Source organism: Hydra vulgaris, chromosome 09, assembly GCF_038396675.1.
Source record: "Hydra vulgaris chromosome 09, alternate assembly HydraT2T_AEP".
Lineage (NCBI taxonomy): Eukaryota > Metazoa > Cnidaria > Hydrozoa > Anthoathecata > Hydridae > Hydra > Hydra vulgaris.
Genome location: NC_088928.1, coordinates 24,622,501 through 24,640,057, shown reverse-complemented (window position 1 = coordinate 24,640,057; position 17,557 = coordinate 24,622,501). Strand labels below are relative to the sequence as shown.

General features: G+C 27.0%; 2 protein-coding genes across 2 annotated transcripts in view; both read left to right on the top strand.

Annotated features, from left to right (window-relative positions):
- Positions 1 to 147: 147 nt before the first annotated feature.
- LOC100201918 (tRNA (guanine(6)-N2)-methyltransferase THUMP3) lies at positions 148 to 9,498 on the top strand. The gene is made up of 3 exons (XM_065805115.1): positions 148 to 959; positions 1,029 to 1,179; positions 9,121 to 9,498. The coding sequence occupies exons 1-3, from the start codon at positions 236 to 238 to the stop codon at positions 9,461 to 9,463; spliced, it is 1,218 nt and encodes a 405-aa protein (XP_065661187.1). The 5' UTR covers positions 148 to 235; the 3' UTR covers positions 9,464 to 9,498.
- Positions 9,499 to 10,085: 587 nt separating this feature from the next.
- The window catches only part of LOC100198357 (uncharacterized), a 9,048-nt gene continuing 1,576 nt past the window's right edge, over positions 10,086 to 17,557 (top strand). The window contains exons 1-6 of the mRNA XM_065805117.1: positions 10,086 to 10,211; positions 10,357 to 10,446; positions 10,619 to 10,666; positions 10,790 to 11,282; positions 11,971 to 12,048; positions 12,394 to 12,451. Of these exons, the coding sequence (XP_065661189.1) occupies positions 10,160 to 10,211; positions 10,357 to 10,446; positions 10,619 to 10,666; positions 10,790 to 11,282; positions 11,971 to 12,048; positions 12,394 to 12,451 (819 nt within the window). The 5' untranslated portion in view covers positions 10,086 to 10,159. The remainder of the gene's footprint in view (positions 10,212 to 10,356; positions 10,447 to 10,618; positions 10,667 to 10,789; positions 11,283 to 11,970; positions 12,049 to 12,393; positions 12,452 to 17,557) is intronic.

Sequence of the window (17,557 nt, the reverse complement as noted above, 5' to 3'; positions counted from 1 at the left end):
CTTTAAACTTTGTTATGAGCATTGGAATATTAAACGATTATTGAAAGATTCAATTTACATTAAAACAATATCATGCTTTTTAATCATTGTAATATTTGATTTAAATTTTTTTTTTTTTTAAGAAATTATTATTTATTAAGCAGGAATTCTTTATTTATTTTGCACCTAAGTTTGTGTTTGACTATTTTTTAATTGGTTCTAATTATGTAAGTAGGCATAAAATATTTTGTTAAAGATGTCAAAAGACAACATTGCAGAAAATTTAGCAAAATGTAGTTTAGATGACACTGTTATGAAATTTGTTTGCTCTTGCATACCTGGACTAGAACATGTAGCAATTGCTGAATGTAAAGAAAAGTTAAAGGTAAATGCTTCACTAGATGTACGTGGTAGAATTACCTTAAATTTGAAAAAAGCTGAGGCTTGGAAACTTACCGAGCTTTGTTCTATACACCACTACTGGGTTGTTGTTGAGGAGCGTAAAAATTTCTTTACACCCTTTCAAGAGAACAACAACAATGATGCTTTATTTAATGTTCTTTTAAATCTCCCGTTTGAGTTAAATTGGGAAAATCCTCTAAGTATTTGGAAACAGTTCAAAAGCATTCTAAAGTGTACACAACCGGAAAAGGCAAAAGGTTATCAGATTATTGATCCTTTTAGCGCTGGTGACTCGCTGTCATTTCGAGTTACTGCTTCAAGGACTGGCAAACATAGTTTTAGATCAATGGATTCTGCTGCTTCCTTTGGTGCTGGTCTTAACAATTATTTAAAATGGAGAGTAGATTTAAAAGATTTTGATATAGAAATTTTGCTACATATACTTGACAGTGATTTAAGTATTGGCATCCAATTAACTAAGGATAGTCAATCATTCAGAAATATTACACATTTTGGTCCAACAACTCTTTCTGCCGGTTTTTGCTATTGTCTGCTTCACTTAATTAATATTAAACCTGGTAAGTCATTTAAGTAGTACCTGAATGCGAATTTTTTCATTGACTTGATCTCTTTGTTAACTACTTTAGGAGATATTATCTGTGATCCTATGTGTGGAGGAGCATCTATTAGTATTGAAGCTTCATGTAGTATGCCTTATATTTTCAACTTGGCTGGAGATAATCATGAGATTGCAATTTGTCATTCTAGAGAAAATATATTGAATTTAGAAAATTTGAGGTATTTTTTTTTTAGTTGTATTGTGCAAGTGTAAAACAGTGCTGCAAATAAGACCCTATTATTGCTTCAAATTAAATGCATCAGTGCTGCAAATAAGACATTTAGTTTTGAAAATAATTTATTTAATTATTAGCTAAACTGTAATATTTTTATTATTGCTACAGATTTATTTGCTTTATTTAATATATTTTTATTATAGATGTTTTTTAATGTCATTTATAATTGATAACAAATAGGATATAAAAATTTTTAAATTTTAAAAATATGAATTTATGAATTTTTTTCTATCAATCTAAGAGTTTTACTTTTAATATTGAACAATGAATAGAACAGATTTTCAAAAATTGAATTTAATATTTTTTATAAATGAAAGAAAACTGTCCCGTTTCTGATCTTTTCTGATCCAATATTCAATAAAAAAACGTATTTTGATAGTTTGTGGATGACATTATGGTAGACTAAAAATAGGGCTTGAGCAATATTCAATAAAAGCAATATTCAATAAAATTCAAAATATTCAATAAAACAATATTCAATAAAATTCAAAAAAATAGGGCTTGAGCAATATTCAATAAAAAAACATATTTTGACAGTATGTGGATGACATTATGGTAGACTAAAAATAGGGCTTCAGCTATATTTAGATCTGACACGTTCAAAAATGTTTGATTTGTTTTTTAACAAATAAGCCATGTACAGATCATAGAATGTTGCATTAAGAGAAGCAAGTAAATTGCTGGCTACCATTTTTGCAGTACATTAAGTTTCTAATATTTAAAGTAAACCTCTACTTAGGAAATCTCTTCTACTAAGGACTACTTAGGACCACGGTCACTTTTTAAAGATTTGAGTTTTAAACAACGGGTGCTGCTTTTCAACGGGTGCTGTTTTTATAAAGTGTTCTATAAGAGGTTAGAATCAAGAAAAGAGTTAAAGAAGAAGTTGTAATCCTTCATAGTGAAATCTCTTGTCTTGAAAGGATATGGTTGACAAGATTTAGTCAGAATAATGAGCGTTTGATAATTTCACTAACTTCTGTCTATAGTAAAAAGACATTAGTTCTTGATTAAAATTTTCATTAGAAAAAAAAGTAAGTTATGAACAGACCAGAAAGAAAACCATTAAGAAAAGAAAGTTAAAGAACTGATAAGTGTTAATAAAAGCCATAAAATCTTTGTAAAAAAAACTCATTTGTAAGCAGATTAAAGTCATCAGTCAAAAATCTGGAAACAATAAACTGAAACTAATAAACTAGGACTATGTATCTTTTTCTATGCAGGGCTTGAATTGATGTAAAAAAATCTAATCGTGATTTTTTTGTTGCTCATAACCCCTCCTCCACTCCCGCCGGAGGGGAGGGGGCATTATTTATTTTAATTTAACTATAATAACATATATAATAAGTCTCATTTTTGCATAAGATGTCATAACATTTACGTTCAGTGGTTGTAAAGTAGCTTTAGTTATAATTTACATTATTACTATTATTATATTGCATTAAATCTAACGGCTGTATTTTTGTAAAATTAATGAACTTGATATAATCTTCTTTTAATTAATTATTTCATTTTCTATTTTATTTACATATTTTAAACTGTTTAAAACTACTAGAATATTTAATTTTCTATAAATTTTTAACAGTAAAAAAAAATATTTAAAACTCTAACAAAACAATCTATAAATTTGAAACAGTTATAAAAACTATTAAAAATGGCGAAAACATTATCGTGATAAAATGTTAAAACTTAACATTTTCACAAAAACCCGCACAATCACAAACAAGAATGATAATTAAATTCTTATTAAGTAAGTTTTCTTATCTAAGTAACCTTATCAAATTCCCATGATATTTCTATCTATTGCTTTTTCATTCAATGTATTTTTTAATAAAAGTTAGCGTTCACTTTTTTCATTCAATAAAATAAAAAGAAAGAAAAAATTTGTCTAAATAATAGAATCTTTTACGATCTAATACTTTTTTTAATTGCTAATAGAAAAAGTATTAGATCGTAATCGTAAATATTTTGATCGTTTTGTAATCATTTCACTAGTTTAATGCTTAGAATATTTCTTCCTCGCTTTCACTTTCTTCCATATCCGATATTGTTACTGTCGCTAGATCAATGTTTGTTTTTCCTGACTTTCTTTTTCTTTTTTCTGGATAACGATGAAAATTTGCTGACAATTGTCTAACTTTACCATTATACCATTCATCCATAGCAGTATCAGGTTCAAATTTTTCAATCTCAGGACCTTCTTCACTTATCCGAAGTAGAGATTCTAAGAGATCTTGTCTAAGACAACTTCTCCAGTCATTTTTTACGCGATTCATACATGAAAACATTCATTCTACTTTCGCATTTGTAAAAGGACAAATTAAAAATAGTTCAAAAATATCAAGAATATTTTGGCATTCTTTGACCAAATTTGATTTGGAAAAAACAATTTCCCAAATTTTCAAATAATACTCATTTTGATTGTTACTTATGATGGGAAACATGTATGCTTTTAAAATGATCCACTCATGAAGTATGTTATTCAAATCACATCCTACACCAATTAAAAATTCAGAAAAATGTTCAATAACTTCACAGACAGCTTTATCGCCAAAAGTTCCATCATTCACATTTAACGGCCAGTTATAAAGCTACAAAATGTATAAACACTTATGATTTTTGGAGAGATTGAAAAAGGCCTTCCATACATATGGTAATATTTGCAATAATTAGATTGTACTGGTCAAGAACTTGGCTATTAACTTCGGTATATTGAGAAAGTGCAATATTTTGGTAATATTGCTTTGAATCAATTGTCTCAATATCTTTAGACAGTTTTTTATAATGGCTCATAACGCTTGTTATCATCAAGCAAATTGTCTAGCAAATTTTCTAGAAGAATTTGCAGCTTGGCTATGTAAATTCTTGAACTCTTCTTACAGCTTTTACTAGATCATGAATATTGTTCTGAAAACTTAAACTCAAACGCCAAAGGGGAGATAAAACATCAAGATATATTGATAAATGAATAGGCACAGACGCATTTTTCCATCGCTTTAAAAAACCCTTTAACTCTGCTCTCTTTGCTACCTGGGAGTCTGTTATAGCCAATGATTCAATATGTGTCATAAACACACCATAATTTTCTAAAACAATTTTTATTGCTTTATACTTGTGATCAATCCACCGAATTTTTTCATGCTTTTGTTGGTTTCGGAACGCTATTAACCCAAGCTTTGGCTAATCCTTGTAGTTCTCGGTAGCGCTTTGGTGACTTTTGATACAAGTGATAACGTTTTGATACAAGTGATAAAGTTTTGAAGGCAGATAAATTTTCAAACGCATCTTTTAAAGCAAGTTCAAGTTGATGGTTAAAACAGTGTACAACTTCCAGCCAAGGAGAACCTTCCTTTAGTAATGCGCCTAAACCAGCATAAGTTCCTAGATTAACAATAGCTCCATCAAGATTTACACCCAATAGATGTTTATGAGAATTGGTAATACCAACTATTGTAAAAGCGTCTGTTATACATTTTTTCAGGCCAACAGCATTAGAATTCTCTGCCGTTTCAATAGATAAGAATTCTACTTTCGGACTTCCTTCTTTTAAATAAAGAATGTAAATCAATTCCTGTTCGGATACAGCTAAATCTGTGCTTCCATCACAGAGAACACAATAAAATCTACAATTTTTTAAACATTCAGTTAATTTGTTTTTAATTACGGTGCCAATGTAGTTTGTAAATATTGCAGCTGCACAGTCAGTGCCATAAGAATTTCCTAAATTTGTAACCTTATTCTTCTTTTCTAATGCAATCAAATAAGGATAATCTGTGTTTTTCAAATTGTTTACATAAACTGCATCTTAATCTTATAACTTCATTTCCATTTAAATCGTATTCTAACTCGCAATTAAAATGTTTTTCCCACTTTTTAACTGTAGATAATCTGCATCTGTGGTCCTTATTTGCATCCATTTATTGCTATTAATTTAAAATTAGCAAGTGTACTAACAAACTTTAAAGTTTTTTTTTAATAACTATTTAGAGTCTATATTGCCTTCCACTATTCTTCGCAAAATAAACTTATAAAAATATCATTAAATTTGTTCATAATGAATGAGCTAAATCAGAATAAAGCCATTTTACTAAAAACAGCATCTAAACAGGAAACGAGTAAATGTATTTGATGTTTTTTTTATTTCTATTTATCATTTGAGACTATGTATCTTGATATAGAGATAACATTTGTACAGCTATTTGTTTTCAAAATTTTCAAATTGTTTTGAATACTAACAGTTTGAAAAATAGTTAATATAGAAACCAGTTGCTTTTAAACTGTGATTTTACTAAAAACAGCATTTAAACAGAAAATGAGTAAATCCAAAACAAAATAATTAAGGTGAATTAAAAATAAAAACAAATTTATTCAAATTATCATAACAAATGTTAATTCGGTATTACAAGGTGTTGCAGGGTGTTTCGTTCCAGTCAATTTTATGAAAATGGTTATGCTAATTATAGTGTAACAATGTAAATATTAGATAAAATTTTAAAAATCATAAGCTAATCTTTGCACTTATTTTTTAAAATAAGTACAAAGATGAGTAATATTACCTGTAATTAATTACTATTAACAATTTATAGTAATTACAATTTGGTGTTTTATACATTAACACTTATCAAAAACAATACTATATATTATTTACTAGTTATATACTTATTTCTATATAAAACAGTATTTATCAATCATATATATATACTTTTTTTGCCATCATTCTTTTGGTGAAATCTAACAATATCTCATTAATTTGATATATAAGAACAAGCTCTTTTATTAAAAATAATATCAAAGATATTAATTAATAAATGCCAAAGATTTTAGTCAATTGATAAAATCACTTGTTGCAATATCTGAATCTTTTTCTTGATACTAGTTCATTGCAACAAAAAATTTTAAGCCAGCAATGTAAGCATGTTGTAAGCATTTATATCCTCAATCTAAGCATTGATATCGACAAGCAAAAAATTTGCATTGAATAAAAAAAACTAAAAAATTTATCCGCACTTCAGATCATAATTTGCTAATCAGCAAACATGATAAATTTTTCAGAAAAAAGCTCCATTTTTGAAGTATTGATATTGAATACAAAACTTGCATTTTAGATTGTGCCAGGTTTGTGAATTTTAAATATTCTGCTGCTAGTTGTCTTCTAAGGTATATAACATGACCACTTCTTAAAGATCTAGGGCTAGTAGTCTTCAAAGATATATAATATTCTTTTAATTCAAGGTAGGTTTCATGCGGAAATGTTTTCTTGTTGAAGCATTAGTAAGCCCATTTAAGAATTAAGTTGACTAAATATTTGAGATTTGGTAGTAGGCCACACACACAAAAAATAAAGTTTGAGTAATTAATATCAATTTATAAATATTTGACTTGAAATCATTTAAAAAAAGTTTTTATAGACTTTTGTGTTTCTTTTAATAAGATTTAAACTGTCCTCCTGACTCACTTAAAAAAAACTGCTACACATTCTTCATTATGAGCTGTAGCCAAACTAAAAATCTTTGAATCTCTGTGCAATACTGCCTTGTTGGGTTTGTTAGTCTCCCAGCTTTAATTAATAGAGCTGTTTTCTTCCTTCATATCGCCTTCGACAACTTGACATGCAGGCCTTCCCAGGAGAGGCGTGCGGTCGGTCGCTTTGAGTGACCACGCATATATATATATTTTTTGAGAGTTTGGCCACGGTTTTTTAGCATATATTAATGACGCATTTTTAAAAAGGCGCTGAAAAAACCTAACTAAATTGTCGTATTATTTTATTATTTTTATTCATAATTTATTCCTATTATTAATATAAAAATATGAACATAAAAATGAAATATATATATTTATACTTATTTATAAAAAAATTTTTTTTCTTATTACAATTTTTTTTTTTTTATGTCTAGTAAACATTAAAAAAAAAAATTTATTTATTTATATTTATTTATATTATAATAATTTATAATATATTTTTAGGTGTTGATTTTTTCAGCAACGATATTTGAGACAAGTCGAAAAAATAAACAGAAAATGTGACCGAAAACTTTTTTAATCAATTTTGAAAAATATGCTCTGCCGACGCGGGATGCGAACCCGGGTCTCCTCGGCGCTTTGTAATGTCTTAACCGAATGAGCTAAACATTCATACACTTATCAAGAACCTTTTAGATAATAATTCTTCTAGAACTTAGAAGTTATTTTTTGTAAAAAGACATACTTATGCGAAAAAATTTAAAATTCAAAAAAAAAAATTGTAAAATAAAAAAATAAAAATTTGTTATAAGAAAAAAAAATTCAAAAAAAATATATATATATTATTTTTATGTTATTATTTCCTTATTAATGAAAAGAATAAATTATTAAAAAAATTACAAAATAATACAACGAATTTAATTTGATTTTTTCAGCGTCTTTTTAAAAATGCGTTATTTTTAATATATGCTAAAAAAGCGTGGCCGAGTTATCCAAAAAAAAAAAAATATCCGTGTTCACTCAAGGCGTGCGACCGCAGCCTCTCCTGGGAAGGCCTGACATGCATATTGTCTTTGACAATATTTGATTTAATATCTACATTTAAGACTCACATAGACCATTACCTCTGGTATTGACCTCTGCTTTTGCAAATGATAGTAAACTAAAACTAAAATTGTTGGCAAACTAATAAACATGTATTTGCAACAGGTGTAACTTTTGAGAGCAAATTTTTAGAAGAAATTTTGGAAGACTTAGACTAATGTTTTTGGTCATATAATACTTTCTGCTGCTCTTCATAAAGGTCCAATCTTGATTCTGTTTTGGTCTGATCACCAGTCGTTTATATGCATTTTGCACTGAAATGTGAAAATTCAAAGTTGTTCAAGTTTATTACAAAATTTAACAATTTATTATTTATAACAATTTATTATTTATAACTTTAACATTTCAACATTATTGTTTAGTTTTCTTTATTTTGATTTTTTCAACAGTTTTAAAGCAATAAAAAACACAAATTATCTCGTCAAATCAATACTCCAGCTTTTTTCCAAACTTCCTTAAGCTCGCCAATGATTTTAATTGTCAATTATGCTCAAAAGCATAATTTGCATATGCAACAACATTTGATGTATTGTACATTGAGATGTATAATAAAAAATTTTCTAGCAAAAATATGTCAAACTTTTCAATACAGTTATCTCTAAACAATAACTTTTTTCTGAAAATTTGAGCTGTGATAATGAAAACGTTCTTCTTCTGATGCAAATGTTTCTATGATAATGAAATTGTTCCTCTGATGATGCAAATATTCCTTTCATAATGCTCAATATACCTCTGATAATGCTCATGCGCAATGCTAATGCACTTTGAGTTGTTATGTATATGTCTAAGCTATGTATTGGACTTATACATAGCCAAGAATATGCCTATTTGTATAAATTTTCAATATTATTAAAAGCAAAGAAAAAACAGAGCAAACAATTTCAAAAGTTTCGTGTTTCAAAGGAGATTTTTAAGGTTTAATTTTAAAATTCAAGAATGAATTTTTAAGGTTTGCCATTTTGTTTATGTAAATAGACATTTAAAAAATAAAGCCTAAAGCATTTTTAAATTAATTTCAAAATTAGTCATGGTTTTTTCAATATTTATCCAATACAATTGAATTGGTCGAATAATATATTTACATTCACATGTTCTAAAGCCAGCAACATGGGTCAAAAATAACACGTTTTGGTTTGCAGTTATTTGCTATCAATTATTTGCCTACAAATAATCTTTTAAGATAAATATTATTTGAAAGTATTATACTTTTTATAAAATTGTTATTTTGCATTAAAAACATGAAATTTTTATTTAATAGTTCTTTGGTATTTTATTTAATAGTTTCTACGTTAATAGTTGTAATCATTTAAATTTTAAGGTCTGTTTCACTTCCAATATCACTGGTGCATTGGGATGTTTGTCGGCTTCCTCTACGTACTTCATCTGTCGATCACTTTGTTGTTGATCTTCCATTTGGTAAAAAAGTTGGGAGCAAAATAGAAAATTTTGTTTTATACCCAGCTGCTTTGAATGAAACTGCTAGAGTTTGCATTCCTAATGGCACAGCTGTGTTCCTGACCTATCATAAACAAGCAATGTGGAAAACAATTAAAAATATTTCCTGGTGGACTTTTTCTAGGACACACCAAGTTAATATGGGTGGACTTAATGTTTATGTTTTTATTTTAAGAAGAACAAAGTGCATGTACCATAATGAATAATTTTTTAAAAAAGAAAAAAAAGTATTGCAATAAAATTTTTAACTCTTTTTATTATTATTGTTTATTAATTTTTAGAATAATTATTTATAGTTTTTATAGTTATATGCTAATAGTTTTTTTTATTGTATATAATTTTTATTTTTAGTATATATTTATATTATACATAACTGTGGCTATTGTCATTTGAAATAATTTTAATCTCTGTTCCAGGTCCCTGAGAATCTTATTTTAAGTTTACATTTTCATTTGAAAAATACAAAAATAGTTTAAAAAAAATACAACAAAAATAGTTTAAAAAATGATATGAAAGAATAAGACTTGTATGCTGATGAATATATATCTGTTTTAATTGATTTTTTTTCCTCTTATCAATATAGTTTCATTAACAGTTTTTGTTTTTATTTTTAATTGGTCTTATTTTTTAGTTGTCCTTGTTTATTTCTTTATACTTTAAGTTAGTTAATGATTAAAATTATACATAAATAACAAATTTAAAAAACTTAAGAAAACTTAAGTTTTCGAAAAATCTTTTTAAAAAGATATTTTTTAAATTTTTTCTTGAATTTAAATTATTAATTATTTTTTTGAATCATGTTTTAAAGAATTTTGATTCAGAATTTTTGATTCATTCTATCTATAGTTATGTATGATTTTATGTTTCAGTGATAAATATGACTAAAGTTTTTTTCTAAAGCAATGAAATGCTACTGTAAATCAGTTAAAGGACATCAAACAAATAAAAGTTCAGGTATTGTGTTTTTCAATTTTGATATCAACTTTATATTGGCTTATTTTAAGGTTAGTTTTTTAGTGAAGTAATTAAATTTTTGAATAGCTTGTTCCCATTTTATATTTTTTTCTTTTGTAGTTTAAAAAATATGTTGCTATTTTAGCATTCCGTGAGAATGGTGAAAGATATGGATCCCAGTCTTTTTTACATTATCACATGATGGCGCATTACAAAAGAATAGACAATGCCAAACGTTAGAATTTTCATTATTATTTTTTTATATTTTTATAATGCATAACCAACTATGCTTATTTTCTTTTTCAAAATAAAGAATATTTAAAAATTTAGGTTTGTTATTTAAATATTTTTTTTAAATACTCTTTGTATTTGTATTTGTTTGTTATTTAAATATTTTTTAATACTAGCTTTGATTGATAATAAGCCACCAAAATCCTTAAAAGGTTTTGTAAACAGTAAGTTATTAATTTTGTATTATATATGATATGATATTCAGAATCTATATATTTATTAACTAATTAACCATAAAAATTAAATATATTTTTTAACATGCTAAAGTCAAAAAAAAATTTTTTAAGGTTCTTATCAAAAAAAAAAGAAAAACAGTTTTAAAAATTACTCTGTGAGTTATGGAGCCTTACTGCCTGATTATAAGCTTTCTGGAAGGAAGATGCGACCACAAACTGCTGACATCTATTTTGAGCTAAATAATTCAGATGATATAGATTTGCCAAACAGACCAAAAACAGCTGATAGCTTATTGTATTCAAGAAATCCCCAGTCTTCTCCATTTGTTCATTACAGGTATAAAAAATATTCAAATGATTACAATAATCTGAACAGATATCCTCTGATCTCCTCACACAAAGTTTCTTCTGAAACTCAAAAATTTGAACCAAAGATATCAGTATTGAACTCTGTATCTGATGATGATAAAATGATAGCTGAATTGAATTTAGATTCTATGAGTCTAAGTGACGAAAATAGCAAAAAAACCTATCGATGTGAAGATCGATTACCAATCGTTATGAGGAATGAGAAGCAGTTACTTGAAGCCCAAGATGAAATTATGTATATATTATTTTATATTTGATTTTATATATTTTTTTAAAATAGAATAAGATTTGTAAACCTTATTTTACTAATCTTACAACCTTTTAAGGTTGTAAACCTACAAATTTATATTAATTATGTTATTTTAACTATAAATTTTAAACATAAACATTAGTTTAATTTTTTAAATTGCTAGTTAAAAAAATAACAATTTTTGTATTTGTAAATCAGATGGAAGTTCATCAAGCCGCAAACATCAAAGCAATTTCGAGTCGTCTCTGGAGTATGCTTGCAATTAAAAATTAAAAAAAAACAAATTTCACTGGTAAAAAAACAACAAAGTTTAATGAAAAGATTTTTATTAAAACAATAAAAAAAGAAATATTCTAGGGATACACTACATAGTTTGAATTGAATTGATAACAATGATGAGGTACCGCAAATGGGTACATACTGAAATAGGTTAAGAATATATATTGACTGAGGGTTTGGGGCAGGCATTATTTAGATATTAAAGAAATTTATTACAGCAAAAATTTTTATTTGCTGTTGTCCGAAAAAGTTGTATTAAAATGCCAACTTAATTCCTTTGAATTAGATCACTTTGGAATTGAATGTTTAGATTTTTTCCAATTTGTAATAGAAACATAAACAACTATGTTAATGATTTGCTCTTTGTAATAATTGCATTGTTACTTTATTTTAGCTCTGATGAACATGCCTACCTAACCTTTATAGAAGATATCACTAATGATATAATTGATAGAGGAATTTTCTCAGACATGTAGGTTCTTATTTAATTCATTTCTTGTAGTTATCTGTAAATAGCAATAGTAGTAGTAATAGTAGTAAATAGCAGTAGTAGTAAGTAAGCAGTAGTAGCAGTAGTAACATGTAAATAGCAGAAAAATGAAATGTTTACAAGCTGAACAAAAATGCGTAAATATTAGGTTTGGATTCAAAAAAATTATAATAACAGTTAAAATATATAATTTATTTGAATAGAATTTTAAAAAAAGTTAAAAACTTAATAGTTTTTGTGAATAAAATGTAAAACATCTGTCTTTTAATCATTAATCTTTAATTTTTTGTTTTTAGTTTATATTCTTATTTGCAATTTTTATTATAGAGTTTTAAAGCAAGTGTTTGAAACTCATGTTGAAAAGAACAAAAACAATCTTGATGAGGTTGTAGTTTTGAGAATTTTATGAGTAAAATCTATATTTGCTTTTTATTATTTTTGTATTTTTTATTTTGTGATTTTATATTGTGTTATGATCTATATACACTATAGTGTGTGTGTGTGTGTGTGTGTGTGTGTGTGTGTGTGTGTGTGTGTGTGTGTGTGTGTATATATATATATATACACACTCATGTATATATTTTAGGGTGTCCCAAAAATATGGAAGAAAAAAAAAATTGTACGCATTAAAATATTTACAAGACCAATCCAAGTGCTTACTGTAGAAATTAAAAAAAAGGGTTTTATTAAGTGTTCTGAGCTTTTCTTAACTTAAATATTTCCGCTGCATCTAAATGAAAACTCTTTTAACAATTCTAATAGCTGCTGTTTTTCATAGTTTAAAAGATATCTGTAATCTTTTTTTTTAAAAAAACTGTCAGCTTTGTATTAGGATATGGGTGGTAACTGATCAACTAGTAATACATTAACAAACTTTTTTAGATCACTGTTCCAAATATTAGGAAATTTTAAAAACAGTATATATTGATGTGTTTTTAAAACATCGATAATTTCGGTACTAATTGTTTTTTTTTTTTTGGACTAACAGCTATTTTTAAATTATTGATTTTTGAATATACCAACTTTATCTTATTTAAAGATTGACTTTTAAATATATCAACTTTGAATGTGGCAATCTTGATTACCTTTTTAGAAAACGTAAACAAACTTAAACCAATCATTTTTTTCTGATAAAATTGTTACTCTTGACAAAAGAATGGGCAGTTTAGTTTTTTAAAAGTTATAAAAAAATAAATACTTATAATAAATTCTTATCATAAATGGGGAAAAGAATATTTTTACTAAAATAAAATTAAATAAAAAAAAACTAATCGAACTATAATGTTAATTTAAACCCTCGACGACTACTTTATCTTCTCAGAAGTCCGATTTCTGTTTTTCCTCAACATCAACTTCCAGCAAATGGTTCTTCGATATTATCAGTATGGTATTACAGAAAAAAGTAAAAGGCTCAAGTCTACTCAAGAAAATTTTTCACGCAAAGCAAAGAGTGGGAGTAGGGATATCGTTTGCCTTGACAAAGATTTCTGTTATGAAAATATGAAGATATGCTACATAAAAAAAATTGTTAATATATGGAAGTATGCTGGGTTTGGAAACTATATAATTTCTGAAGTACAAATTGTGCAAAAGTTTATTAAACTAAATAAATTGTACGTTTCAATGCAAAATTTATTTAGCCTGGAACACAGTTACCAAAAAAAACACGAGAATCAGTTTGAAGAACTTCTTGAAAATTTGTTTGATATTTCTCAAAAAATATAGAAGCAAAAATAAAATCAGATAAAGATATGCCAAGATCAAATGCTGCAGCGGTAGAAGAATTGGCTTTTCTTTAAGATCAAAGAACATTTAGGAGAGGTATGATGAGTGAAAAGTATTACAATGATATGAAACGAAGAGCTGAAAGGAAAATTAAAAAGTATGAATGAATGAGATCTAAATGAAAAAAATGCAGAGTTAATGAAAGTTAAATGGTTGAAGTGAAAAAAGAAATGGTTGATCTCTCATGAGTCAGATGAATCCGAGGCATCAGGTAAATTATATCTTAATCTTTAATTCAAAAACTTTCAAATAATTATTTTTAATAATGGTTTAAATAAAACTTTTATTCACTTTATTAAGTCATTAATGGTTTTTGTTACTTAGGTTCTGTGTCTCACCAGTCTTCAGTTGCTAGTGATAGTGATTTCGACTTTCCAGAAAGCAATGAAAATCAGCTTCCAACACACACAAAGGTAAAGCATCAAAAAATATCTAAGTCTGGCTGTTCAGAAATAGCAATAGAGTTTGACAGAGACAAGCTTCTATTAGCTACAGCACCTGTTAGTGTTAGATGCAGTATTAGCATTCGCTCACAAACAATGTTTCTAGGAGCTGTTATTTAAGTTTAAGATGGAAATGTTCATGATCTAGAAGCTCAATAGCTAGAAGTAGATTCAAGTATATTGAAGATTTAGGTAAATTTTTTTTATATTTAAAATATTTATAATAAAATAAAAATAATGATTATAAAGAGAAAAAAAAATCTTTTTTAATTTAGGAGCCACCATCAGATCAAGCCATTATGAAGAAATGTTGGGAAAGAATTTGATCTTGCACTTTGACAGTAAAGTTGTAAAAGAGTTAAAAATTACAGTTAAAAAAGGAAAGGGTTTCCAAATTCCATCGTCTACTTGGAATTATAGCTGTAAAGAGCACTAAAGGAAAAGATCAAGCTATTTTTATTCAAAACATTTTAGAGTATTTTGAAATAGTTGATAATATAATTGGAGTATGTACTGATACTACATCAAGTAATACAGGTAGACTAAATGGAGCTATAATAATAATTAGTGGAATTCTTAACAGGGTTGGCATTAAAAAAACCCGCCCAATAAAACCTGTCATTATTTGGAAATACATTATTACGATTTTGTTCAAGCATTTTTTTTGATTGAGATTTTTTATTATTTTATGTTATTCACCTCCCAAGGTGAATTTAAATGAGTAGTAGTGGCCAGAGAAAGTTACTACAGTTGAGGAGGCTATCTCATTGTGGTTACAACCCTCTTTCAACTCTTTAACTCCTAAACATGAACCTTTATAAACAAGGGCGCTACGCAGAAAAAAGGTTTGTTCATTTGAATTTCGAGTTCAAAGTTTAATTGAAACTTCAGTTACTACCTCCCATTCTCTAGCCTTCATTTTCCCATTTCTCATTGACATTTTAAATTATATAGAATAATACTATTAAATTTAAAATAAATCAATGCATATAAAGATTTAATGTGAAATTTTTTTTATATATTTTTCAATACAACCTATCACAAAAGTTAAATCTAAGGGTCCAAGCAAGTCTATGTACTCAGCTTTCCAAAGACACTGGAAAACTTCTGATGAATCTGTAAATTTAAGAACAACAGAACTGAAAAAATTTGATTGGAACAAGCTGGAAATAGGTAGCAGGCTTTACATCTTGGCGCTAGCAGCTAAATGTTATGCAAAGTATTCGTTGGAGAATAAAATTTTTCCAAGAAATGACTATAATCACCTTGTAACATCTTGGCGTTGAATCTGATAAGCTTAATGAATTTAAAATTTGTCAACCTGGAGCTCGTCACAAAGCAAGATTCATGGCTGATGCTTTGTATATTCTTACACTAGAAATGTAATCCATTATTATAACCTTTTTACTTGATGAAAAAGGATATTGAAACATGTACCTTTATTGTTGCTGTTTTTATGCTCCATGGTACCTCAAGTCTAGAAGCGCTCAACATGCTGTACTTAATGATTTCAATGCATTTAAAGCAGCATATGTTCTCAAGGATGAATTTAATGCCGATGTTGGCAATGCTTTGATTAAAAGTTTTGATAAACATTCGTGGTATCTTTCTATAGCAGTAGTTGTTTTTTCACTAGTTGGCTTTCACTTTGAAATGTTTGTAAAGTATCAGATTTTGAAGTCATTAATTTCCTTTCCAGTTCCAGAGCTATAAAAAATAAATATGGAAAAATCTAATCCTGTTTTAATCTTACCAAACAACAAGCCTTCAGAGCTTGTTACTGCTGATAGATAGCTTATATATTTATACACCTAGGAATCGTATATCAAGTCAAAGGTTGGGTTCATTCTCATCCCAACTTTTCGAAAACTGAATCATATAGTGTTTTTGAAAATTTTGTCAAAGGACTTGGTGTAACTAACTGCGCTGAAAGGAACATTGGATTAGTAAATGATTTTTTTAAAATTCTTAAAAAGAAGAATAGCATCAAAATATACTATACTAATCAAAATCAAAATATACTAGCAAGAGAGGAGAGAAAAAAAGGAACATAGAAAGTAACTCAAAACAAACTTATGAAAATTTAAAGCTTTTTATATGATAGTATATAATGAGATATATTTATTCATAAAAGAATTTTACTATCAGTTAATGATAATAACGAGATATATTTATGAATAAAAGAATTATACTGTCAGTTATTTAATTTTGATCTTTTCTAGCTAAAAAAAAGGAAGATTTAGGTATTTTAAAATGATCTGAGTGCAATTTTTTAGTTTGTATTTATCTTCTAACTTTATATAGACAAGAAATTTTGGGTGTACAACATAAGTTTAGAAAAAAAAGGTTTTCTACATAATTTTTGGGAAACCCTAATATATATATATATATATATATATATATATATATATATATATATATATATATATATATATATATATACAGTAGTGTGTAAAAGTAACCAGGCAAGAGCATAACTTGAGATAACTTTTGAATGTAAAGTCCAATTTCTTTCAAATTTTCACTGAAATGTCAAAAAATTGATTACAAATCTAAAAACAAATGAATTTTTACTAAATCTAAGCAATTTAATCTTATAAGTTCATTTTATTAAAAAATGTGCGTGCAAAAGTATCCGGTCAAAAAAAAACTTAAATAAGATTTTTTTTTTAAACATTTTTTAAATTGAAAATGTTTTATTTTAAAGTATTGCTTTACTACTTTGTCAGGAAGCCCTTAGCATTAATTACTGCTTGACAGTGACAAGGCATTGAGTCTACAAGCTTCATAATCGTAATAGTTTTGATTTTTCCCATCTTTTTACGTTTACTTGTTAGTTTTTGACCTGAAACTTGTCGATCAATAAGCTTACATAGACATTCAATAGAATTAAGGTCAGGACTTTGCTAAGGCTATTCAATTAATTGAATTTCATTGGTCTTGAAAAAGTTTTTCACAAGGGTTGAAGTGTGCTTTGGATCATTGTCCTTCTAAAACATCCTTCCTCTAGGCATTTTATCTTTAGCATGTGGTAGCATAATATTCTTAACTATTTATTTGTACATATTTTTGTCCATTATGCTATCAATCAAATGGATAGGACTGATACAATCTCTATTCAAGTTAGCCCAGTTTATAATGTTTCGACTTCTGTGCTTTACTGTTGGTAGCTGGTATTTAGGATCGTTTTTATGGCCTTTTAGTCGACGGACATATCTAATATTATCAGATTCAAATAACATAAACTTAAATTCATCACTAAA